This window comes from Caretta caretta, chromosome 4, assembly GCF_965140235.1.
Source record: "Caretta caretta isolate rCarCar2 chromosome 4, rCarCar1.hap1, whole genome shotgun sequence".
NCBI classification, from domain to species: domain Eukaryota; kingdom Metazoa; phylum Chordata; order Testudines; family Cheloniidae; genus Caretta; species Caretta caretta.
Genome location: NC_134209.1, coordinates 134676915 through 134702829, shown reverse-complemented (window position 1 = coordinate 134702829; position 25915 = coordinate 134676915). Strand labels below are relative to the sequence as shown.

Genomic DNA, 25915 nt, shown 5'->3' with positions numbered 1-25915 from the left:
CTGTTTGGGGACAGGGAAGAAGTATTTCAGTAAAGCCACTTTGAATGATTAAGAATAACAAGAGCTGTCAATTGTGTGGTGGTGGTGGGGGGGGGGGGTGGAGGTGCACGTATAACCCACACGTCTCCTGGGTATGGTGTTCTGTTCCATCTAGTGACACTGGGACCACTTAGAGAGAGAAAATGAGTCTGCTCTACAGCCTTACCTAACAGGCCGTTGGCTTTCAGCTCATGCTGTAGGGGCTCATGCACTAAGCTCCAGATGTCCCAGGTTTGATCTTGCTGTTACACACACACACCTCTAAATATTATAATAAAACCTATTAATTGTTAAATGTGAAATATGAATTAACTGTATCCAGTGTATATACTCTGGTGTGCCAAGCTCTATTACTATACAAAGTCTCCAACCTTTTTTTTTTTTTTTTAAATTAAAGAAGGGGCCTGAATAATCAGCAGCAACTAAGGAGAGCACACTCCACCATGAGAAACACTGCTAATTTCTCTGTTGCCCTGAAGCTGCACCACTATGGATTGTACCCCTTTGCTTGTTTAGGGCATATAAAGCACAAAACGGTTCTGTTTTTATTTTTTCTGTTTATTACCTTAAGAGTACCAAGAATGTCAAATATGGGCCTTCACTACTTTTGATGGACTACTTGTTTGGGGCAGGGGGAGAGAAAGGTGCTGAACACCCAGAAATCGTCTTTTCAACACCTAATTAACTACAGCATGGGGGGGAAAGGTGGTGAGAAGGGATAGTTACTAACTGTGATGTCATCACCCTATTTCTACCTTCCAGATCCATTAGAAATTCTGGGGTAAGAACAAGCAAGGAGAAAAGGAGTACTTGTGGCCCCTTAGAGACTAACCAATTTATTTGAGCATAAGCTTCCGTGAGCTACAGCTCACTTCATCGGATGCATACTGTGGAAAATACAGAAGATGTTTGTTTTTATACACACAAATCATGAAAAAATGGGTGTTTATCACTACAAAAGGTTTTCTCTCCCCCCACCCCACTCTCCTGCTGATTGTAAGGAGAGTGATCACTTTAGATAAGCTATTACCAACAGGAGAGTGGGTTTGTTTGGGGGGGGGGGCCGTGGGGGGGAGAAAACCTGGATTTGTGCTGGAAATGGCCCATCTTGATTATCATACACATTGTAAGGAGAGTGATCACTTTACATTAGCTATTACCAACAGGAGAGTTGGGGGGGGGGGGGGAGAGAAAACCTTTTGTAGTGGTAAACACCCATTTTTTCGTGATTTGTGTGTATAAAAACAAGCATCTTCTGTATTTTCCACAGTATGCATCCGATGAAGTGAGCTGTAGCTCACGGAAGCTTATGCTCAAATAAATTGGTTAGTCTCTAAGGTGCCACAAGTCCTCCTTTTCTTTTTGCGAATACAGACTGACTCTGCAACAAGCAAGGAATCACTTTAAAAAATCCGGGATTATAAAATCCTTCAGGACTTCATGACCCACCAAAAAAAAAACAAGCGACAAACCCACTCCTATTAGTCAGTCTAAAGGGCCCTTTCACTCAGCCAAGCAGCCCACCCCCGACAACAGCCGCAGCGGCCGCCACCACAGGCGCGGGCAGCTCAGCCGACGGGGCAGGCCTGGCAGGGCAGGAGGGGAAAGGGGGGTGGGAGTCATAACCGCGCCAGGCCCGAAGGCAGCGACGCTGAGTACGACCTGCCCCCCACTCCGGCCGCGACGACGCGGCTACCGCGCGCGGGCGCTCCCTGCTTGGCCGGCAGCCGGGGAGGGACTCGCGGCCGGCTAGCCACCGCCCCCTCGCGCCGCGCGGGACCGGCCTGGATGTCGAGAGGCCGCCGCAGACGCCAGCCCGGCCACCCCTCTGCCAGGTACTCACACCACACGGCTCGCCCCGGTTCGGAAACAGGACCGCCCAAAAGGGCACCGTGACCTCGCCCTGCCCGAGGGAACGGCCGGGCCAACGGCCGCGCTGTGGCGAGGAGAAACCGTTAGCGCGGCACCCGCGAGAGCGATTCAAACTCCTGCCACGCGCTGAAAACTGCCCCACCCCGAAGGGACGGGGGGCGGAGCGGAGCACGATGCCCGCCTCGGATTCGCTCTGAGGGGGAAGCACTGGGCGGAGTTATTCGGGGCCTCTGGCAGCCGGCCGGCGCAAGCGCCGTACGCCACGATTTCTCCGGCACACTGAGCGAGGGGCGGGGGGGGGGGGGTGAGGGAGAAGACTACACTACCCAGAATGCAACGCTCGCCGGAGAACGCCTCGGCCTGCATCGACTAAACTACCCAGCATGCAAGGTTTCCCCGTCAGCCCGATATGGCAGAGAAACGGCGTTTCCCAGGGTGCGTTCCGTCTCGCGAAGGTGGGGCCGCTGACTGATTTAGGGCTCTCCGCCTTAGGAGCCTGGCGGGTGGGGGGGGAGGGGTGACAAAGCATAAGGAATCCACTGGGGTCATTTTTAGGTTCCACGTTGAAATGGGAGAAGTTTGCTAGAAGGGAGCTGAGGCTGCCGGTGCTTAACTCCCATCGGAACAAAACACCTCAATGCCCTTAGTTCTGAGAACCCCTGAGGGGAGAGTAGAGCAGCAACCTGAACTTTTAATCCTAGCTCACTTGGTTCCATAGCTGTAAGGCATGAGGGACGTGTAGGCACAACTAAAGGTTTTCAGTCCCAAATATCAAGGCTAAGTTCCCTACGATTATCAGAGATTAAGGTCTTTTTTTAATTTTTATGTAAGGAGTGCATCTGTGTCATCATCATGGTCCTGTTATGCTCCTGGTATACAAAGCTCCTCCGCTCCTGTCTGTTTCTGGCAAGTCTTTCAGTGGTTCCCCAGCTGTGCCCCAGATTTTTCAGCTTGGCTTCCACAGCTCTTTGCCATGTTGTTTTTGGATGGCCTTGTTTTTCTTGCCTTCAGTTGTACATCTTATTGCTACTCTGGTGATGGAATTAGTTTCCATCCAAAGCCCATGAACAAGGAACCATCTACAAAATGATGTGGCTTATCAGTGGTAAATGGCAGACACCAATAAACACTCTCATCAGGAACAAACAAAGCCACCCACTAACAACTGAGGAAGAACGAGAAATGCACTGGACAGAGTATTTCAAAGAATTGCTGAACAGGGAGCCACCTAAAGAGGAAGCAAACATCCAGGAGGCAGAAGAAGATCCTCATATCAACACAGACGTCCCAACTAAGGAAGAGATCATTCAAGCCATCATATCCTTAAAAAATGGGAAAGCTCCTGGCAAGGATAATTTGAATGCAGAATTGTTCAAGGTAAATCCTAAATTAGCAGCGTCTATCCTGGACTCTCTATTTACATCAGTCTGGGAAAGGGAAAAAGTGCCAGATAAGTGGACCAATGGGGTTATAGTGAAGATACCAAAGAAAGGACCTCTTAGTGATTGTAGTAACTGACATGGTATCACACTTTTATCTGTGCCAAGCAAAGTATTGTGTAAGATCATAGTCCAGCGTATATCAGAGGCAATCGATAGCGTTCTCAGAAAAGAGCAATCTGGTTTTCGGAAAGGGTGGGGATGCAGAGACCAGATCTTCACTCTACAAAACATAATAGACCAGTGCTTAGAATGGCAACGGCAACTCTACATAAAATATGGTGCAGCTATGTGTTAAAGTACAATTTAAAACAATTGACTTCTAAACATTTTCTCAAATATATATCCACATAATAGTTCTAGGTTTTCCATGTTTGTTACCATTGTGTTTGTGTGAGAAAGTTGATACCCCACTTGACCCATTTCCAATGATACTGTATTATCAGAATTTCCACCAACTGGAGGATCTTGGAGCTGGAAGGAGGGGGGTGGGCAAATTCCCACACCATTGAAATTATGGTTCTGTAGATTTTTATGAACCAAATGACACCTTCCTTACCGTTCTGTCACTAACTTGCATGTGGAGTGAGATTTTTCTTCATTAAACTCCCAGACTAATAGGATACAATTGCAAAACCACTATGTGGCCTTATTTCCATTTCAAGTCTCATAAATGATCTTCACCGAAGTTTGTAAAGAAAAATTGTCAATCATTATTGCCTTTGAAAAAAGGGTGAGTAAATAAAAATGGGTAGCAGATATGAAGGCAAGGCACGTGTATTGTTTTCATTTAACTTGCAGAAGGAAACTAAGCAGGCAACGGGATGGGGAAAGTCCAAGGTAGGTGCTCTGCATCGGAAAGAGAAAGTAGGTTTAGGAATAATACTTTTCTTTATTCTAATAAAGTACTTTGTTCAGTGCTAGGTGAGAGCAATTGCTGTTTCTTACATTGTCTCATGGAAGGCTTTGGCTTTTTGTTGCTTTCAAATGTTTACTATGCAAACCAATGGTTAATACCAACTGAAATGAAAGCATTGAAATAAAAATTTTGAACTTATTTGTAACTATTTAGCAACCTATTTTTTTGCATTTGTCCCAGCAGTCCTTTTCAAACAGAAGTGTCATCACTCTTGCTCACAGCCACATCGGCTTGTAACTTCAGGCAAACAGCAGTAGTTAAGGAATTCTTGAAGCAGATCCTTGCTGTATTAACCATTATCTGGTAATGTGGTGTGCAGAACACGTCATTGTTATGTGGATTCATTTTCATTATAAATGTAGCATTTCTAAGAGGTCTCTAACAATTCTATAATGATACATTTACTATGTAAAACAGTTTGGCAACCAAACCGTAAGCAAAATCTACAGGAACAATAGAGATTCAATGCTGAGACTCTGGTGATGCTAAAAAATCACAGGTTTCAGAGTAACAGCCGTGTTAGTCTGTATTCGCAAAAAGAAAAGGAGTACTTGTGGCATCTTAGAGACTAACCAATTTATTTGAGCATGAGCTTTCGTGAGCTACAGCTCACTTCATCGGATGCATACTGTGGAAACTGCAGCAGACTTTATATACACACAGAGAATATGAAACAATACCTCCTCCCACCCCAATGTCCTGCTGGTTATAGCTTATCTAAAGTGATCATCAAGTTGGGCCATTTCCAGCACAAATCCAGGTTTTCTCACCCTCCACCCCCACACACACACACAAATTCACTCTCCTGCTGGTAATAGCCCATCCAAAGTGACAACTCTCTACACAATGTGCATGATAATCAAGTTGGGCCATTTCCTGCACAAATCCAGGTTCTCTCACCCCCTCACCCCCCTCCAAAAAACACACACACAAACTCACTATCCTGCTGGTAATAGCTCATCCAAAGTGATCACTTTAGATAAGCTATAACCAGCAGGACATTGGGGTGGGAGGAGGTATTGTTTCATATTCTCTGTGTGTATATAAAGTCTGCTGCAGTTTCCACGGTATGCATCCGATGAAGTGAGCTGTAGCTCACGAAAGCTCATGCTCAAATAAATTGGTTAGTCTCTAAGGTGCCACAAGTACTCCTTTTCTTTTTTAAAAAATCACAGTGCTTATTATTTTCCTTGCGTGCTGTTGGATACAAATTTTCATATACAGAATATATGTGCCAATATTTTATATTGGGTTTGCTGATTTCCAACCTGAAATGTTAGTGCAGTTGGATTAAACAAACTTTTTTTGTGTAACAGATATTTACCAATATCATTTAGAATGGTAGTGAGAAACTAAAAAAACTGAGAAAGCCAGACTCTTGTGTAAATCTGGAGGTAATTTCTTGATTTATACTGGTATGTAAGAGAGCAAAATTTGGCTCTAAAAACGAGTAAATAGAAAAAGGGAGAGGTGTTATGGCATCATTTACATTCTGTTTCTTCTTCAGGTCCCTATTTACCCTGTCTATCTCTTACTACCACCAGTGATACTGGTTTAGCTAGTGTAATTACCATATATGATGCACGAAGTTGGCGTGCTTGGAGGGTTATTCTCTTGGACCCTGTTTAAAGCCCATAGCTGGGCTAATAAAAAATCATTTTAATTATCACTAAGTGGTCTTTGTTCATTACAGGTTTCAGAATAGCAGCCCTGTTAGTCTGTATTCGCAAAAAGGAGTACTTGTGACTTTATGCATCCAATGAAGTGAGCTGTAGCTCACGAAAGCTTATGCTCAAATAAATTGGTTAGTCTCTAAAGTGCCACAAGTACTCCTTTTCTTTTTGTTCATTACAAGTTGACATGTTTTCTGTACACACACTAGGAGCCAGGGCAAAGAACGGGAAGAGTAACTTGCTCTCTTGCCCCTTCCCTTCTGTTTCTGCTTCCTTGGCTCTGCTTGCATCAAATTGCAGAGTAGCTATTCCCCACCCTCACAGTGAGGGGGATGAGGGAAGTGGCACTGCGAAAAGCTGTGGAGATGGCTTTCTAGCCTCTTGCAGTGCCACTTACTCTGCCTTGGAGCTGAGCCTTTCATGGATGAGAGGGAAGAAGCCCCTAACCCATTGACCCAGACCCAGCCTGCTTACCCACCTTAGTATCAGCCCCCATCCCTAGATCACCCATCAACCCATAATCACCTGGGGGCAGAGGAGTCCCTGGACCAGTATCCTTTGAAACTGAAAAGGATTGTGGAATTGAGAGGGTTATTACAAAAGCTATAGGTAGCATAGAATTTGGAGCAAATCAGTTGAAACATTGCACTAAAACGCCTGTAAACTGGTTATTCTAAAAGAAATTGTTAGCTACCTCATCATGAGACTAATCTACCAGCTATGGCTCTTTCTCAAATTTAAATTGAGTTGCACAGTGGTATAAAATGTTTGTTTGCCCAATTAATAAATACTTCAAAGTTGTAGGCACTTTAATATTTAACCAGCAAAACAGCCCACCATTAATTGGGAGATCAAACGTACCCTAACTGTAAAGAAAACAAATTATAAATACATTAAAAGATTAGGCCTGTACAATCCACAAACTACATGCTGTTTATGAAAGTACTGTCACATTATCTTTCATTACTCATTATTACTGCAGCTGTCCTGCACTACTCACCTAACCTTAGTACTGCCCCAAAATATGCAGAGGTCAAAATAACAAATTAAGATGATTAAATCCTTTTTTCTATTAAAATTTATTTATTTATAATCTAGTAATTTGCTAAATTGCCATTTGTACGCCTTCTGCACCACCTGCATTTTCAAAGCTCTACTGAAAGAATAGTTTGTGAAGGTTCAGTTAGGTTTTGTGCAAGAATCTTTAGTGATTCTACAGAAGAACAAAGACGCTCAGTCTGATATACAACTGATCTGAATCAAGGCTAATTGCAATTTGACAAATTTCTTGTGATTCATTACAAGTTAAAACCTAAATTATTATGTATTGAAATAAATCTGTCTTAAACCTGCACAAGAAATATAGGTAAGAAGCACTCACTATGGAACAAAGACAAGTGAGATCATATTGCTGAATACCAATTCAATATGAAATGATATAACCAATGTGCTTTTGCATGTTAAATTGCTGTATTTATTTTTTATTCTCACATTAGCAGGCCAAAACCTCAGTCTTTAATCAGGATATCTACCACTTTTGGTGTGAGCTCTATGCTCAGTTTAGTAAAACACATTTTAGTCAAACATACAGCTTTCTATGCTGTGTTAACACCTCATTTTGGTTATACCTTGTATACAGATGGAATGATTTTAAGTGAAGTTATATTTTCTTCATATTTAGAGCAGAAATTAATGTCTCATTTTTTTAGTTTGGTTTGGTTTCACACAAATACAGTATTGGTATGCATGTTCTAGGGTAGTTCTGGGCATACATGTTAAGAAAAAAAAACCCAACTCTTTTAAAATAATGGGCCTAATTAATTCCTGGTGTAATGCCGTTGACTAAAGTGGAATTACGTAGCATTTTTATTTGGGCCAGTATATTTAGCAGAGAACTTTTGACTGGTAGCTCCAAACTAGCTATAGCACCACCATGAAGACTTGCAAGGGTCTTTTACCAATGAGCTTTTTATAAAAATGTTTGTTAACCCTGTGTGAAATGAATTGCAAGGAAAGGAAAAGTACACACACAAAACAAATGATGAAAGATGAAAAAATTAGAACTGAAAACCACCACAAATCTCAGGTATAAAAATTGTATTTATATTACAAGGAAAGAATAATATAACACAATTCTTTCAGTGTGTGCTACACAGCGTAGCATGCACCATGTATGTGTGTACAAATGAATCTTTACAATATAATACATCTTAGAAGCTATGAAGCGTTCCTTTTCAGATATATATTCCAATGGCTCTGGCACAGAACGCACCCAGTACACCTCTAGAATTTCACCAGAAACATAAACCTCCACAGCAGGAGGCTCTTTTTCAATGCCTACCCTGTACTTCACATGTAGTGAAATATCACCCATTAAGACTTATTGCACAGACCCTTTAAACCACATAAATTGAATGTTACCATATTTTATACCCACATTACCTATGCAAAGTTGAAGGCTGAAGTTCTGAAGTTAGACTGCCTTCACTATGATTCACTACCAAGTTTTCTATAGGTGTACTTGGGTCACCAGGAATCTTCGTTGGGATTCATTTCTAGAATTTAGGATAATGACAGGCCCAAATGACCAAATGCTTTCTAGTAGGTCCCACCTTATACTTTCCCTTCATTTTAAGCAGTTACATAGTACACATAACTTGGATATTTCTTTTGGAGCTATCAGTTAGGAATATTGCCTTTCATTCACTAACCACACTAACACACATTCATTGTTGGTGAAACCTCATTCATTCAATTTTGGAAAGGACATTATTGATAGATTGAATGTTTTGTCACAATTTTTTTTAAACACAAGGCGCTGGCCTCTAGCAGTAAATAAATATAATTAAGAAGGATTCTGAAATTTGGTTTTTAAACATTAATAAGGTAATGACTTCACAAAACAAGTATATAAAATTAATATCCTTTGTTCAGTGATTGTGCTGACTGGGTTCATAATTGAGAACCATTTTATTTTGCACATGGAAATGACCTTTGAGGAAAAAAACAGTGACAATTAAATGGATTAATAATTGATTTAACATAGATAAAAGGGTCAAATGATCACTCGTCCTATCCGTATATACTGTTTTATACAACTGCAAAAGAACTGGGGACTGTATGCCACAGTTGAGCAAGCATTGGTGTAGTGGACAAGAGCACACTTGTAGACCAAACTCACATGTACACAATCTTATTGTTTTTTAAAACATTGTGATTAATTACTTTATCATTTTAACTGAAAATACTAAAATAACATTGGTTTGATAGAACTTGTGGTAAAAAGAAAACAAAAACCACGTAAATATTTATCAAACAAAAAATTCTCCATTTGTCATATTACTCTCCAGATTGTTACAAACTACCTGCTTGCAAAAAAAATTAAGTTGCAGTTGATATGCCTGATCCAATACCCATTCAAGTCAGTGAGAGTCTTTTCTTTAACTTAAATGTGAGTTGTACCAGGCCCTAGCAGACAATACTTCCAAATCTGAAGAAAGTTTTACAATAAGAAATTAACATTTAGTATCTTTGTAAATACCAGACATGAACTTTAGCCTTATCACTCTTTTTTTTTTGGGGGGGGGGGGGGGGAGCATATCACAGATTTAATTTTTTTTGGCCCATTCCTGCATTCTTCACTCTGGCAAAACTCACATTGAAGTCAGTAGGAGCTTTGCATAAGGAAATACAGTATCCAGTTCTTGCACAGATCTTACTCTTCTAAAAAGGGGAGGGTAGGTTGGTTAGCCATCCATTAATTTGTGGAAACACACCTGGGGAGGGTAGGATGGGACATCCATTGTCTCCCTAAGTCTTGTGGGGAATCTGAAAACAATAAATGCTGCCTTAAGATGCTTTGACTTTTTCATTGCCCCACCCAGGCAGTGGTACAGAAAATACTCACAACGTGACCCAAGTAGAGCTGAGGAGGTGATGAACAATAGGCACCAGAACAAGTGTAGAGGCACAGATCCTGGCCGGGACCTGGCCTCTTGCAGATACCCTGGGACCTGTGGGTTCTGAAGGCAGAATTTCCTCTTTATTCCATGGGTAGGAGAGCAGTCAAACTCCTCATCTCCTTATGGAACAATCTGAGAAAATTCTGCAAAGAAAATTTCATGGCAATTTCCTCCAGGCCTTCTTCCATGGGAGAGAAGCTCCAGCCCCATACGCCTGTAGACCTCACAACTTTCCACATTTAGAAAGTGCAAAAGAAAGAAACTTAGAAATGTGATATTCTCAATTTTGAAAACAATATAACACAACATGGCAGGATGATTGGATTAGATGCAGTTACTCCAAGAAAATGATTAAATGTCTCTCTCCCATCCCTCCTCCCTTTTTTGCTGTACTATTTTGATCACAACCCTAATAATTACACACAAAACGAATGACAAACATCCACCTTAAAATTATTTAAAAAACAAAGCAAAACAAGAAACTGTATTCATCCCTAGTTGCCATGCCATAAGGTAATGTCATAACACTGTTGAATAGGATGGAGAATAATGTTTTGGAACAGAATCATAGGAATCCATCCATCGCCACAGAAATCAAAGGGAGATGGAGAGAGCTGTTAGTACTTTGCTACGGGAATGATACTGTTTGGGCTATTGGTCTGATCCTGCACACCCTTACTCATGCAAATAGTACATCAGTTGTGCCATTGACTTCAATAGAACTACTTCTATGAGGAAGGATTTGCAGGAATGGGTCCCATGTCTGAAAGTGTCATATTACATCAGGCTTTAATTAAGACAAACACTCCATGAAAATGATACCATATTTCTTTGTCTTGATAATGGTTACCATGATAATATGCAAAAGAGTAAAAACAAATAAAACCCTTTTTATTTCCATTCAGATTATTGGAGTAATTTTTATTGAAAATATAAGATCTACAAAGCCATGGATACCCAGCGTGGAAGAACTCATTAAATTAGCACATTCATCTTTAAAAGGAGAACTTCAGATCAACATAAGGTACAACAATGTTGGATTTAAAATCTCTACTCCCCTTCTGTGAGTTTCAAATCTCTTTTTATTAGGAGGTTCTGTGCAAGAGCTGCTTGTCACAAAAGGAAACACTTTACAATTTATGAATGTGTTCATTATATAATAAATGAACAGCAACAATATACTAGCCTTTTCCCCCCCGTTAACAGTCCTGTGTTAAAGTAAACACTTAATTTTTCCAGATTTGGAAATTAGTTACATATGCACCAAAGGAGCTAGTAATTTTTGCTGCTTGTCAGCTACACACAATGAGTATATTGCTGTGTGTTTTCCCCAACAATGAGGATTTTAGTAATATGCAAAGGTGTATAACATAATACCAAAACCTGCATTACAGAAAAGGTTAATTGTTGTTTTTTATTATTCAGCTGCCAGAGTTTATAACCTTAGGCCCCCTCCCCAAAGCCAAAGTACGGATGGCCATAAATTAGGTTATGTAACTTTAAAGTATACATTTTCCTTGTTGGCAAGTTCCAAGCAGTAAGCGAGAGTGCAAACAAGGATTGTAAGCTGCCACAAAATGTATTCATATTTCTACTCTCTGTTGTAAAAGCCAAAGGGAGGGCACATATGTCTAATGTTGAAAGAACAACTGAATCTTTGTTTTGATCATTATGGTCAGTATGTCATGAGTTTTTTATATTTGAATATTAAAATGGTACCACAGTTAGACATCCTATAGCATTATACAATACATTTGTCTCCATAGCCATTTAATATTGGTCTCACAGAGACCCTGGTTCAAAAAGCTAACAAAATGTAGATCTGTGTGCTGAAGAATCAAAGGGAGGGCCTCTATGAAGTATAACGTAATTAATGGTTAACCCTCTCACCAAAACCTAATTTTATAATTGTACTAAAAAGACACACTGATTGGATGTGAGAGAATTTATAGCTCTCCGTGCTTCATTTGTAATAAGATGGACAACTGACCATTCAAACAGAGGGTCTTGAAAGAAACAAAGCTTAGTTGCCTTTAAACAATGAAAAAGGAGAGACATACATAAATGGTCACCAAGGCACAATATGACAAGGGTGAAGAGTCCCTGAGACTCTGGTTTGGGTCTGTACCATTCCCCTCCCTATACAAGTAAATGAGAACATTTAGGAAAATATAATACAAAATCTCTTACAGGAAATATAGACTACACTTGCTAAAATCACTTCTCTAGAAGTGTTTGTAGCTTTTTTTCTTTTTTCTTTTCTTTTTTTTTTCTTTTTTTTTTTTTAAAAGACCTTCTTTATACAGATAATGCAAAGACTGGTCCATTTTTCTTACCCAGCAAGCCAAGCTCTAATGACTTCACTAAGCCAAAGTTGTATTAAAATACAGCTTCGTAGTATTGCTACAATTTGGGTAAATATGTTCTGAACAGCTTGATGAGTACTAAATAAAACTTTGCTGTTTTACAGCATACACTTTATTTTTTTGCACTTTATGTAACAAAAGAAAATGCAATTATAGCGTGCAAAAGAAGAAAAAATGATTAATTATCCTCTAGCTGAATACTGTAATTATAAGCCATGCCTTCCATAAAAATGTATTGGTAGCTATAAATAGGAAAAAAGAAACATTAGCAAACATTCCTTGTAAGGAGAGGTTTAAATTATCAAAATCTGGCTCATTTGAGCTCTGTATTCTTTACAAAAAATACCGAAATGTTTCAAAAGTCACCTCTTCCATGATAACAGGTTAACACTGCAATGTTGCTTTGTGCTAGCTCTGTTATCACGGTGAGAATGATTTGCTGCTGGTTGGATGCTGAATGCAAAAAGCAAAAGAAAGTTGAGATAATCCCACATGAAGTCATTATTAGAGCTGGCTTTTTTCCTCTCCATTTTGAAGTACAGTAGTGACTTGTTAATATGATCTTTTTTCTAAAGATCATCTGAGATTTGGAGATTTTTTTCTGTCTGCTTCTCTCAAACACAACTAGTAAAAGAATTTATACTCTACAGCCTGCTATAAAGCATTAATAATTTTTCATGAAGAAAAAGAAAAAAAAGTAGTTGAATTTTTATAGATTTGAATCACTAACACATCATAGATTCCATTTATTCTTCAATATTTGAAAATGGTTTCTGCAAAATCAAAATGATTTTCTTATTAAACTATGCCATCATATGCTTCCAACAGTTTGAATTTAATACTTCTTGCATGGAATGATATGATTTTTTAAAATTTGCAGAATGGCTACATCAAGCTAGCTTTAAGTCACAACTGTACCTAACCGCAGTTCTCTGCAGCAAAACCATGATTTACAATATCGAATATTGTGGTTACAGTGCAGGGAACCGTGGGTACGAAACTTCCATTTCAGAGTGCTGTGGTTGGGGTTTCCCGGAAGAGTGGCAGTTGACACCTCTGGAATTTTCTTCTATAAGTGCTTCAGTTAGATGGTCCTGAGCTGAATTGGTAACTCAGGCACTATGAGAGCCTGGCATTAAGTCTGCGGGAATGTGTATAGCCACCATCACTTGAACTGCTTTGCAAACTGTAGTGGTCTTCAACATCACTGGCACTTCCAATACTGTCCATTTCACCTGGTGTAAATTCCATTCCTTCAATGTCTACTTCTAAATGAAATACAAAAGGCAGATTTTCAGAAACGTAGAGAATACAGTCAGTTACCATGCGCTGATATTGAACATGTTATTAAAAGCCTAATGTGAAACTCAAACCACACTTAGTTTTCCCAAATAATATTTTTAAATTCAGTCTTAGTGAAAAGTACCAGACCGACAGCCCTAGGAATTAAATCCTCTACATATTTATCCACATAACAAATACAACATGACATCAGCACTAAAGGCTTTCTCATACTGTCCCGAACCCTGGTATGAAGAGACCATCTCACGATGTGGAAAGATCATCTCTAGGGCTGAAAAATAATAGTTTAGCTCCCAAGACAATTTAATACTAGCTGTCTCTGCTGACACTACCAACAAAGGTGACAGCTAGTGACAGCTATGGTATATCTGTCCCCTTAGAATTGGACTGATCCCAACAACTCATTTCACACAAGCCACTGAAAATCCATCATTTGGTAACACGTTTAAGTAATAACAACTAACAAGGGAGGGTACCATAGAGTTGAAAGATCCATATTTTATGACTCATACTTTGAATCACACAGCCCAAACTTTTGGTGGTGAATATCATCCTGGACAAAATTTTCAAGCATTTTCTGGTCTGACTAATGCTTTACACAGAAATAAAACAGTCTATTAAGCAATATAATTTAAGGGAAGATATGCCCATTTTACCAATCCTTCACAAAAACAACTCTAACCATGTAATGCTAAATTTTAAAAAAACTGACAAAAATGCATGAAATACAAATGCTAAGTGGCAGTACAAAACTCTGAATGTATTATTACAGCTGGTCAAAAACCAGACATTTTTGCCAAAATTTTAGTAATTTTCAGAAATTTTCATTCCACGGGGTTCAAAGTGGAACAATGTTTTGTTTATTTGAAGTTTCAATTTTTTATTAAAAGAAAATCATTTTTTTGATTTTCCTTCTCCCTTTTTCCTTTTTTGATTTTGCCACTGAAAAAAAGGGTTATGGGAGGGGACGATAAACTGATGAATGAAAAAATGAACTAATTTTTTTTGTCTTTCAGCTTCCGTGGAAAAACTGAAAACATTTTTCTGATGATTTCTGATTTAGAAAAGGCTGTTTTTCAGTTAAAGTATTTTTGTTTGAAAAATCTCAACTAGTTCTGCTTATTATCCAGAGAAGGAAGAACATGAAACAACCAGGAGACAAGCAGTACTAGAGACTTAGCAGCCATCTGAAGAAATGTCCTAACGAAGAGTCAGATTCTGACATTCTTGCTCACAACAAGTAGCACCTTGTTTCACAAACAGTCCCCTTTATTCCAGTGGGACCACTTTTGGACTGAAGTCTTATCATCCTGACCGAGGATATCTACATCTAATTCCAAGAGCTCAACACTAATCCCAGTGAAGTCAATGGCAATACTACCAGTGACTTAGAAAGGTGCAGGATCAAGTCCAAGGCACCAGTATGGTACATGCATACGACATAAAGAAAATTGCACTGCAGTTACTTATTAACAAAAACTATTATTGAAGTAATAAATTTAACTTGTGACAGCAAGTAATCAAAACCAGGAAATAAAAAAGCTAAATTTGAAATGCCACCCTTAAGTCACAGCTGGCAAGACTGGGACCTGTCTTCAAAAAGGACATAATTACCTCTTAAGAAAATAAACACTCACTATATCCTTCATTATAACTTCAAGCCAAAATAAAAAATGTAATACAAGAAGTAACAGAGAAGATAAATATCTACCAGAGGATATTATCCTTGATGCAGGTGTAAAATTCCCATTAATGTTAGTAGGAACTCATCTCACTAATCAGGAGAGAATAGTCCCCATAATGTATTATTAAAATCATGGCATAGAGGAATTTATGTTGTTATTCACTCAGTAAGATAGTTGCCAATACTCTCTTACATTTCTATATGGTTTAGTGCCTTTACAATCCTGCCTTGTTACAGTGCTGCTCACATCCCCTTGTAGAAACTGATAAATGAGCTATTAGATCATGTGCTGGATCATCAACTGGTGAAAATCAGGATCGGTCCATTGACTTCAATAAACTCACAAAGATTTACAGCAGCTGAGGATCTTGCCCTTAGTCTCAAGTATGATGGGCAACAGCATTCGGAAAATGTGCTGTAGTCATGGATTATATTAACTACAATACATCTACTCTGTAATACATTTTCTAATATGTTACCAATATATATTAGAATAAACATATTTACAATCTAATTTTTAATACAAAATTATAATGTGCAATACAGAAGACAATAAAAGTTCTTAATGATAATCCATTATATTGGAGTAAATTTCATTTTTAATACTTGCATTGATTACTGATTTATCATAAATACACTCGGCTAGATTTTGCATTACTCATGTGAAGTAGTAACCTTACTATGTAATTAGTCCCACTGATGACATAAGAATTTACTCAGAATAGAACAGATTCCAATGGGACAGCACGCAGCATAAGACACTACTAAATTTGAGTAAGGGTGGAAGAAGCTGGTCCAAAGTTTTAATGAACCAGGAGACCTCTTGTTAGATTACCTTGTTCAGAATCAGTGGATATTGTTGATCCCATACTGTCAGTGCGGATACGTTCCATGCCCTGCACGGATAGCTGCTCCAATCTGCGTTTGAGGTAGCGGTGCTCCCGCTGTAATTGTTCTTTAATATTTAGAGCTTTTCGGTCCTGTTCTTCCAATTTCTTTGGGGGTGAAAAATAAATAATTAAATCATTAACATACACCAATTTTAAAATGTAAGTAACTTGTTTCAAAATATTTCAATCTATGTTTCTCATATACATGTAATATTTTTTAAAAAAAACAAACATATATGGTGGGCCAAAATCTTTTCTTTAGTTCCACTGACTTCAGTAGTTTCAACTGCAGAAGCCAGCAGTGAGTTTGGCCCATAATAGAACACCTATGCTTTGAAAATATCCCTTAGAAATAGCTGAGCAACTGTCAAGGCTTTCTCAGACTAAGACCCAATTATTGTTACATTAGTGCTGGGAAATACTTAAATCACTGTACCAATCATTAACAAAAGAAATGAAAAACAGACCATATTAGATTAATACAGAATAAAATAACAAGCAAGAACCAGTTTTCAGTCACAATGTAATGGTTGCTTAGGTGTAAAAGGGGTTTTAATCATAGACTTTAATGCCAGAAGGGACCATTCTGATCACTGTCTGACCTGCGTAACACAGGTCAGAGAAGTTTTACTATTTAAGGTTCTCATTAGTTAGGCAATACTGCAATATCATTACATTGGAAATGGTTTGTTAATGGTGAATTTTCTCCTTGTTTCGTCTATTTGCTTTCCCCCAAATTTCTCCTTGGTATGTACTGTTCATACATTTGTTATGAAATAGAGGTGTAAAGCCAAATGTCATAGACAAAAAGCCAATAAGATAATTATATTGTCTACCCAAAATTTCCCTTCTAGTTTTAATAAGAGAAGTTACTGATCAGTTAATACTCAAAAGAAAAACAGCCCCAACATTTTGTACCGTGTTGCTTATATAGATGGCTGCATTATTCATGTCAATTATTTTCTGCGATTTTGTCTTGAGCCTTTTTGCCTAGTCACATAAGGTCATTTATGGAGGAAACAACAGAAGAAGATACTACACTAACATGGAAGTAAATATAAAGAAATTTGGAATCATATGCAAAAAATATCCACAAATCAAGACCTTTCACGTGTACATGTAATATATTTTCCTCAGAGACCAACTCCATTAACAATCAAAAATATGTCATTCTTTTTGCTAGTTGGTCCAGAATGATGCAGGAATTAGCAGTAAGGGTATGTATAGAAAACTCCCACTTTACATGCCTTCACATGATTACCAAAATTCAAGAGACTTATTAGGAAGGACCATGGGTGCTGGAAGGACTCTTCGCTCACCATATGAATTTGTTTATCCCTGATTTTCTAGAGGAGAGTGCTTCGTGAAAGTGTAGAGCAAACAGCAGGTTGCCATCCTGAATGATTTCAAAGATCCTGCTGTTTCAGAGTAGCCATCATAAAATAGACGTATTGACCTTTTGAAGGAAGGAATAATGTGCACTGTTGATCTTGGACATTTGCCTCATATTAAGACTTGTCCAAGGCCAGGTACCATTTGTGTATATATATATATATATTATACATAGATACACACAACATACCAATTGGAAGAGAGATTAATCCACCTACACTTGTTGATTTATCAAACTACCTGAGCCCAGCTGATCAGATTTCCTTATTCTCCAGCTGCTACTTATCTGCCACAAACTTGAGTTCTTAGGAACACTTTGACTTTAACTCTTGATTCACAGTCAGACTGAAAACTCTATCCAGTACTTCAGTGAAAATACAGGTCTGTTGGGGGAAGGGAAGGGAATGTTCAAAATCTGTTAAAGTGATTCTGCCATTTTAGCAATAGTGAAGGAAGACAAGCACTAGTGTGACTGTCATTACAGCTACAAGAACAGTTCCAGCCAGTCTTAAGAAAAGTAGTGCTGACAATCTGAAAAGCCTCTACACCTGCTGGAGAGAAGCAATCCAGTAGCCATTCAAGAGGAATAGGTTCAGTCTAACTCTTTAAAAAGAAAAACTATTCACTTTCCAAAAATTGGAGATTAATCATAATGTTCAGTGTGGTCAAGGAACAAAGCAATCAAAGGGCATTTATTCCTAGCTTTACTGGCATCTGAATGATGTTTCTTTGGTTAATCGCACAAACTTGTCACTTTTCAAAGCAAATTGTAGTTCTGAATTCTGTAGTACAAAGGCCCAATACAGGTAGTATCACTTGCAGACCAGAACAAAAAGAGCATTCACGGCCCTTCATTCACTTTAATCTAAACTATGAGAGGCCTGATTCTCAGCTGTTATAAATTTGTGTAGCCTTGTTGAAGGAAATGGGAGTTACAATGATTTACACCAGCTGAGGATCTCCCTAATATATTTATTACTAACAAGGATGGCTTTGCTTAACTTCATCTACAATATTTGACAAGAACTATATGTTCCACTCCTGTTAGCTGCATAATTAATACAATGCTGTATGACAGCAGGCTTCTTCCATCATATTTCAACATTTTTACTAAAAAGTATTATATTCCCTTTAACACTCTTCTCATTACACAGTGAACTTTGCTGTAACTTTAGAATGAACCAACTGAATGACTACAATACTGGACATAAAAGCAGAATTTTTGTTATACTCAATTAGTACAGCAGATAAAAAAATATTTTGAAAGCAGGAGCCATCTTTCAGTTTCTTCTTAATGACCATCAAGGTACAGGGCACATAATGTTACTAATAGTAATAAGCTTTTCCACTCCATCAGTTATTTCAGCCGTGAATAGGGTTGTCTTTTACATTAACAGCAGTGCAGTAGCATACCTGCCTGCCCCCAGCCTTTCAAAAGATCAGAGAACAGCCATTATTGACTTGTGCATTATGGTTATAAGGCAGAGTATAAACCAGCAGAGACTGAGCAGAAATCAACATTTTATATGCTTGGGACTGCAAGATCATTTTTAAAGTGTTACTTCAGATGAAACAATACTTGATCTAGAGGGCTTGAGACATAAGGCCTTGCATCTAAGGCCTGGTCCGAGGCCTGGGCTAAAGTAGGAGTAAAAGCTTTGCTGCTATAAATAGGGGTGCCAACTTTCGAATTGCACAAAACCGAACACCCTTGCCCCGCCCCTTTGCTGAAGCCCCGCCTGCAATTCACTCCAGTCACCCTCCATCCATCGCTCACTCTCCCCAACCTTCACTGGGCTCGGAAAAGGGGTTAGGGTATGCGAGGGGGTGAGTGCTCTGGCTGGGGGGTGCGGTCTCTGGGGTGAGACCAGAAATGAGGGGTTCAGGGTATGGGAGGGGGCTCTGGGCTGCAGCAGGGGGTTGGAGTGCGGGAGCAGGTGCTGGCTCCAGCTGGGAGTGTTGGTTCTGGACTGGGACCAGGACCAAGGGGTTTCGAGTGTGGGAGGAGGCTCAGGACTGGGGCAGGGGGTTGGGGTACGGGCTCCGGGAGAGAGTTTGGGTGTGGGAGGGAGCTCAGGGCTGGGGTCAGGGAAGGGGCTCAGGGCTGGGGCAGGGGACTGGGGTGCAGGAGCAGGGTCTGGGAAGCAGTATGTGTGCGGGAGGGGGCACAGGCCTGGGGTGCGGGCTCCAGGAGGGAGTTTGGGTGTGGGAGGGGGCACAGGGCTGGGGTCAGGGGTTGGGCTACAGGAGGGGATGTGGGGTCTGGAAAGAGGTTCAGGGCTGGGGCAGGGAGTTGGGGTCTGGGAAGGAGTTAGGGTACAGGAGGGGGTTCTGACCTGGGGCAGGGAGTTCACGGTGTGGGCTCCTGCCAGGCAGTGCTTACCTCAGGCAGCTCCTGGTTGGCAGTGCAGTGGGGCTAAGGTACGCTCCCTGCCTGCCCTGGCTCTGCGCTTCTCCTGGAAGCGGCCAGCATGTCCGGTTCCTAGGCGGAGGTGTGGCCAGGTGGTTCTGTGCAGAACACGCTGCTCACACCTGCAAGCACTGCCCCTGCAGCTCCCACTGGCCGCAGTGCCCGGTCAATGGGAGCTGCAGAGCCGGCGCTTGAGGCAGGGGCAGCGTGTGGAGCCTCCCTGGCCACCTACGGGCTGCAGGGACATACCAGCCACTTCTGGGAGCTGCGCAGAGGCAAGGCAGGCAGGGAGTTTCCCTTAGCCCCGCTGCGCCACCGACCCGGTTTTAATGGCCCGGTCAGCAGTGCTGACTGGAGCCACCAGGGACCCTTTTTGACCAGTCTAAACCAGATGCCTTGCAACCATAGGTATAAAGCAAAGTTAAGTTGTGAACAAGAGGCAGGCCCTGCTCACAGAATCTGGCAAGAACAGAACTGATATTGCAGAAACATATATTCCTAAGTAGTGCTAGGTACAAGAATATACACAGAAACACATTCCAAAAGGGTGGTACCAGAAAACCCGATACTAGTACATTCCTCAAAGATAACAGGAACACGCTGACCCATCTTAAAGATGAGGTCAGGATGACAGCATGATGGATAAATATGTTTTGATTAAACCAATAGGTACAAGGCAATGTGTGGTACCCAAATATGTCAGAGGGCGACACCTAGATACGCCACAGAAGGAATACATAACTTGTTTGTATTGGTGTATAAAGAGGTTATCTCAGAGGGAGTGTCTTTGGCCAGCCGAGGGGGACAGCGGAAAGTCCCATCATTAACTGAGCTGCGTCTATTGTCACAGGCATACATGCATTGAGTGTACTTGTAGCAAGTATAAGTCACCAATCCCGTGCTTCATCAACAATAAACCTGACCAAGTTCCTTCACTACGAACTGAGTCTGTGGTTATTGGGCAGTTCAGTGAAAGTCTGCTGTCTCCGCTATCTGTGCAGAGCTGGGACAGCATACTGAAAGAACACACACAGCCAAACATCTGACCACAGTGTTTAATAAAGACATGGACATAGGGAAGATCAGAAATACTACATGTGGATTTACTGTAAAAAAACTAAAAAAAAAAAAAGTTCCTTTTCAACCAATACATATTCCTGAAGGTTCTATTTTAAAGAAAACAAAGTATGGATGGATATTTTTGTTTTTACCTTGATATGCATCTTGGCTCTTTTCAACAGACTTAGAGTGGTGTGTCTGGTGCTATCTGGCCCAAGAGGCACAAGCTGTTTTAGCTGCTCCAAATATAGCCGGAGTTTAGCCCGTCTGAAATTATTAAAAATGAAGAATGTTGTAGAAAAGTTACTCTGTGATAGCATATCCTGTTTTCAAACACCATCTGCTTGCCTGGATTTCTGTATAGAAGTTGATTCAACAACAATGGCTTCCTTTTCTCTCCCTTTGTCAAAGCTTCAGGCCCCAAAGCTTCAGGTCACTTGAAATAATAGCTGGCACTTCTGTAGTGCTTTTCATATCTAGATCTCAAAGCAGTTTGCAAGTGTGAGTATGAATCATTATCCCCATTTTAGAGAGGGGGAAATAAAAACAGAGATGTGGATTAACTTGGCCAAGGCCACAAAGCGAATCAGTGGCAGAGCCAGGAAGAGAAAACAGGCTCAAGCCAACTGCTATTCATGTCAGAGTGAGTTTCTCAATTGACTTAAACGGGAATTGGATCGAGCACTATGTCTCCTGACTCCCATTCCTGTGCCCTATCTCCTGGGAAAATATACCCCTCCAAATATATATATATATATATATATGTTCTATCTTTCACCATACATCAAGAATGGTGTTTGCACTAAAAACAAAAGGGGAAAATGAGGAGTTACAACTATGGAATATTCTGTCATGTTTACTACAATATTCCTTCGTAAGTAACACTTCTAGCTACAACAATCTGCCTCCTACATTAAACACCATCCAGTTCATCAGTAAAAAGAAAGATGATAAACATCTATAAGCTGGTATTCTGTGTGTGTTTTTAAAGCATTCTGTGTTTTCTTTCACCAACTGTCTGGCAGTAAAACAGTTTGTTCAATATTTTTACTTTAGAACCCTAAAACAAAGCAAGTGATAAAACAAAACATTCCAAGAGTATATTTCTGCATCTAAAAAAATAAATACTTCCTACTTTTTTGTACATACAATTGAACAAGAAGCAATATGAAGTTCCCATGTATCTTTACAATGACGTGGATATCCAAGTAACTACTTAAGCAATGTTTGTAATCTTGTGCCCTTTTCTGTCAATCTTATCTCAGTGAGAAATTAAAATCAGCATTCTTCACATGTGTTAGCATGAATGGGCCTTTTTAACATCAGAGAAGATTAAAGTCTTAATAGACTGATGATCCTAAAGCTGCCTAAGACCACCAGAAGCAGTAATAATAATAATAATAATTAATTACTAATGAAAATTACAAATATGCCATAAATAATCATTTTCTGCAAAGATATAACTTTTCATTTAAATTCTGCTACATGCTGCAGTACATCCAACCATCTTAGCATGGTAATTATATGCTTCTGAACAAAAATTGCTTACACTTTGCTTTTTTTTATTACTATTTAGAATAAGTATTCAACATCAACATTTAACAGAGTCTAACACAATTTATTAATGCATAAAAGGCCATGTAATTTGCATGAACAAAGACAGAAGACAAACGTAGAAAAAAAATTTTTTAACTTTTTATGACAGATGAACTATTAAAATACAGATAATTGCAAAACTTATGACGTCTATAGTACTGCATGTCTGACTAGATACACACACTTATTAGTTACTTTTTATTGATTGCACAGAGATTAACATATAACATATATGAATAATTAATACAATAAGTGTGAATTAAAATGGCATAATTGTAAAAAGTGCTAATGTGAGATAATTTTTCCTCCTTCAGCCAATCAGGAAAGGAGAACGCTGTAGAAAAATGTGATGTCTTTGGAGAAAGATCACCACAAGGCTTCCTGTCTGTGCATGGGATCTTGTGTTTAAACACAAGGCTTTACTTTCGTAATCTAAACTTTAAAAATGGGAAAAGATCCCATGAATAGGGCCAAATTCAACAACCTGCTCAAGCACATGCCTAACTCTAAACATGAGCAGCCCATTGCACACGAATACTTAAGCAGCTTGCAGAGTCAGGGCCCGGATTCTGATCTTTAAACCAATCAGAAAGGTTAAATAACATTATTAGAGTCTACTTCTACAAATGCAGACACTTTCAACCCGGGAGATTTATCGTCTATACATCTGTAACCTCTAAAAGGTGTCTGGGGTTGTTTTGTTTTTTTGAATTAACAATTTGCTTCTTGGATGAAACTAGGGGAAACATTTTCAAAAGGGAAATTTTCTAACTTTGCACACAATCATTTGTGTGTGCAAGTAGCAGACTTTAGATGCACCAGCAGGATTTTTGCACATACATCAGGAAGGTGGAGATTAAGGAAGAAGCAGCAATGAAGCAGATGAGACTAGAACACAAAGTGGTGCAGTAAAAAGTTAAATAAACTGTACTTTAGCAATCAGTAGATTAAGAGTAGCTAAATTATGTAGAAATATACAGGACTGTTAATAAATGGGATTTGTATTGTTAATCCAGAAAAACTCATATAAAAATGGAACCTTTTTACTAAGCTTACTTGCTCTCTGAGTGAACACACACTAATTCCAGTGGAAATAGTTTTTTCTATTTATTTATTTGTAAAGCATCTATTCCTCTGTATTATGTGCAACTCAGAGATTGCAGCATTTGTGCATACTAACCAGAAAGAAAAACTAACAGAAACTGACTAGACTCTTTTCACTGATCAGTGAGAAAAATATAAAACGACAAATGACCTTAACAGCGATAAGTATATTACATTTTTAAAATGTCTTCACTTTTAATAATCTTGATTTAAGTATTCCAAAGCATGGATACGTTCAGAGCCAGCTCCACATAAATGAGATTCTAACTGGTTGGAAACCAACTTAATGCCTGGAAGTTGGGATTTCCTTAAACTGTTTTCAATATATACGTAATCCTGATGCTAAAAGGTTAAACTATTCTGACAAATGTACATACATGTTTACATAAAACAAAGGTAAAGCAATGACCCCAAGTCTGAAAAGGCCAAGTGTACATGGCTTTTCAATATCTATGTTATGAACAGCTGTACCTTTCCAATCTACTGGTCAAGGAACATCAGTTGAAGAATTCTGTAAATCCATATTATGGATGGCTTTTCATGTAATTCAGCCATAAATGTTTCACATCAAAATTTGAGTACACACTGTGTGTGCATATGACGAAGGACAAATAAACTACATATTGTCATGTGAACAAGGTTCATGCAAACGTCAGGTTTAGATAATTGTAATGAAACAGATTATTCTTTTTAAAGTGTCAGAACTGAAAAAACAATTATTAAATTAAATCCCAGGTTTTGTAAAAAAACAACACAAAGAACTCCAAACACTATTCAGCCATCAATTTGGTTATTTATATGCACTGAGTGACAGCATTACTGGGAAAATTTTCAAATCTTTTAAAAAACTGGCTCAGCTAAATCAACTTCAAAATCAGGTTGGAGCAACAGTGTACACGTGGTTTTAGGTAGTTTGTGGTGGCCTGAGCTGTTTTTACTAAACTGCTTTCAAGACCACTTCAACTCTTGAAACTGGTTCTGACAAAATGGGCCAGGCCCCTTTAGGCTGGGTCTACACCTTGGCTCTAACCAATTTTAAAATTGGTTTAACTGAACAAGTTTTGTAAGTGTTTAGTAAATTCTCCCAGTGTACATGGGCCCAAAATCTTAAAAACGTCTTTTTAGCACATCAAGCAGTGGGATATTAGACTAAGCAGAAAAGTCTTGTGTATGTTAGAGAAATCTATGATTCCAAGAACTTGTTTTTATCACTGGAATACTGGTAAAACACTTCAGGTTCACACACAAAAGTACTCTGACTAGTTTACATGCATTCTTGAGCAGGTTTAAGAACTACTGTAGTTCCAACTGTTTCAGTCTCATCCATTTTAGTGCCAGCGTGGATGTGGACTAGCTGAAATGGTTCAACTAGTCCTCCCACTATCTCAACATACAACAGGGACCTTTGAAATGTCCCAAAATCTACTGCTTCTGGGAAATCTTCTGGGAGCTGCGAGATACCTGTGGGACTGAGGAGGAATCAGAATGCATTGCAAACAAAATGGTTTAGAGGAGCACTAATGAGGGCAAGAGACACCAATTTGCAATGGGTTTTAAATTAAAGATTGGACACAATGAACCTTTTGTGCTTAAACCAGTCCTAACCAACTGGTTCAATTTTCTAGTCCAGACAGAGCCTTAGAGTGTATTCAAAGGACCAAATTCTGCCCTTATTTGCATGTTAAGCACCCATATCTTTTGGTATCGAAAAGTTTGGTTTACAGAGGATGGAGTTACTGCATAGAATGTGGATCAACAAAGAACTCAAAATGTAGCTGTGGGAAACAATACTATACAACTATTGAACTCTGGATAATAGTACTGTATTTGTCAAGCTAATTCCAGTCCCACCTCTTAGGTATTAAACTATTTTTTCCACACGTAAAGCCTGCCGCAATCCTACATAATGCTATATGTAAGGGGACAGTTGCCCCTTGCTAACATTCAGTGGGGGTGTTGTAGTTGCTAGCTCCCAGTACTAAAAGGGGGAAGAGTCGATGGGGAATCAGGAACCTGAGACTGACGAGTCCCCCAGAACAATGGGGAGAGGCCAATGCTCCAGGTCAGCCTGAATGACAGGGCGGGCAGGCTAATCAGGGAGTCAGGAGGCTGGGGAGGTACCATCCTCCGTGTGAGCTGGAATTGCCTGGGTCAGACAGAGTGGGGCCGAGCTAAGGAGAAAGCAGGGGCCCAAGCTGAGCTGGGAAG

The 25915-nt window shown here is 39.6% G+C and overlaps 1 protein-coding gene across 4 annotated transcripts in view; it reads right to left on the bottom strand.

The window, feature by feature from the left end:
* Positions 1-8024: 8024 nt before the first annotated feature.
* Positions 8025-25915, bottom strand: part of MXD4 (MAX dimerization protein 4) — a 56299-nt gene continuing 38408 nt past the window's right edge. For all 4 annotated transcript variants that reach the window (XM_048849092.2, XM_048849091.2, XM_048849090.2 and 1 more), the window contains 3 exons: positions 21160-21274; positions 16092-16251; positions 8025-13538 (listed from right to left, as the gene is read on the bottom strand). In XM_048849092.2, the coding sequence (XP_048705049.1) occupies positions 13390-13538; positions 16092-16251; positions 21160-21274 (424 nt within the window). In that variant the 3' untranslated portion in view covers positions 8025-13389. The remainder of the gene's footprint in view (positions 13539-16091; positions 16252-21159; positions 21275-25915) is intronic.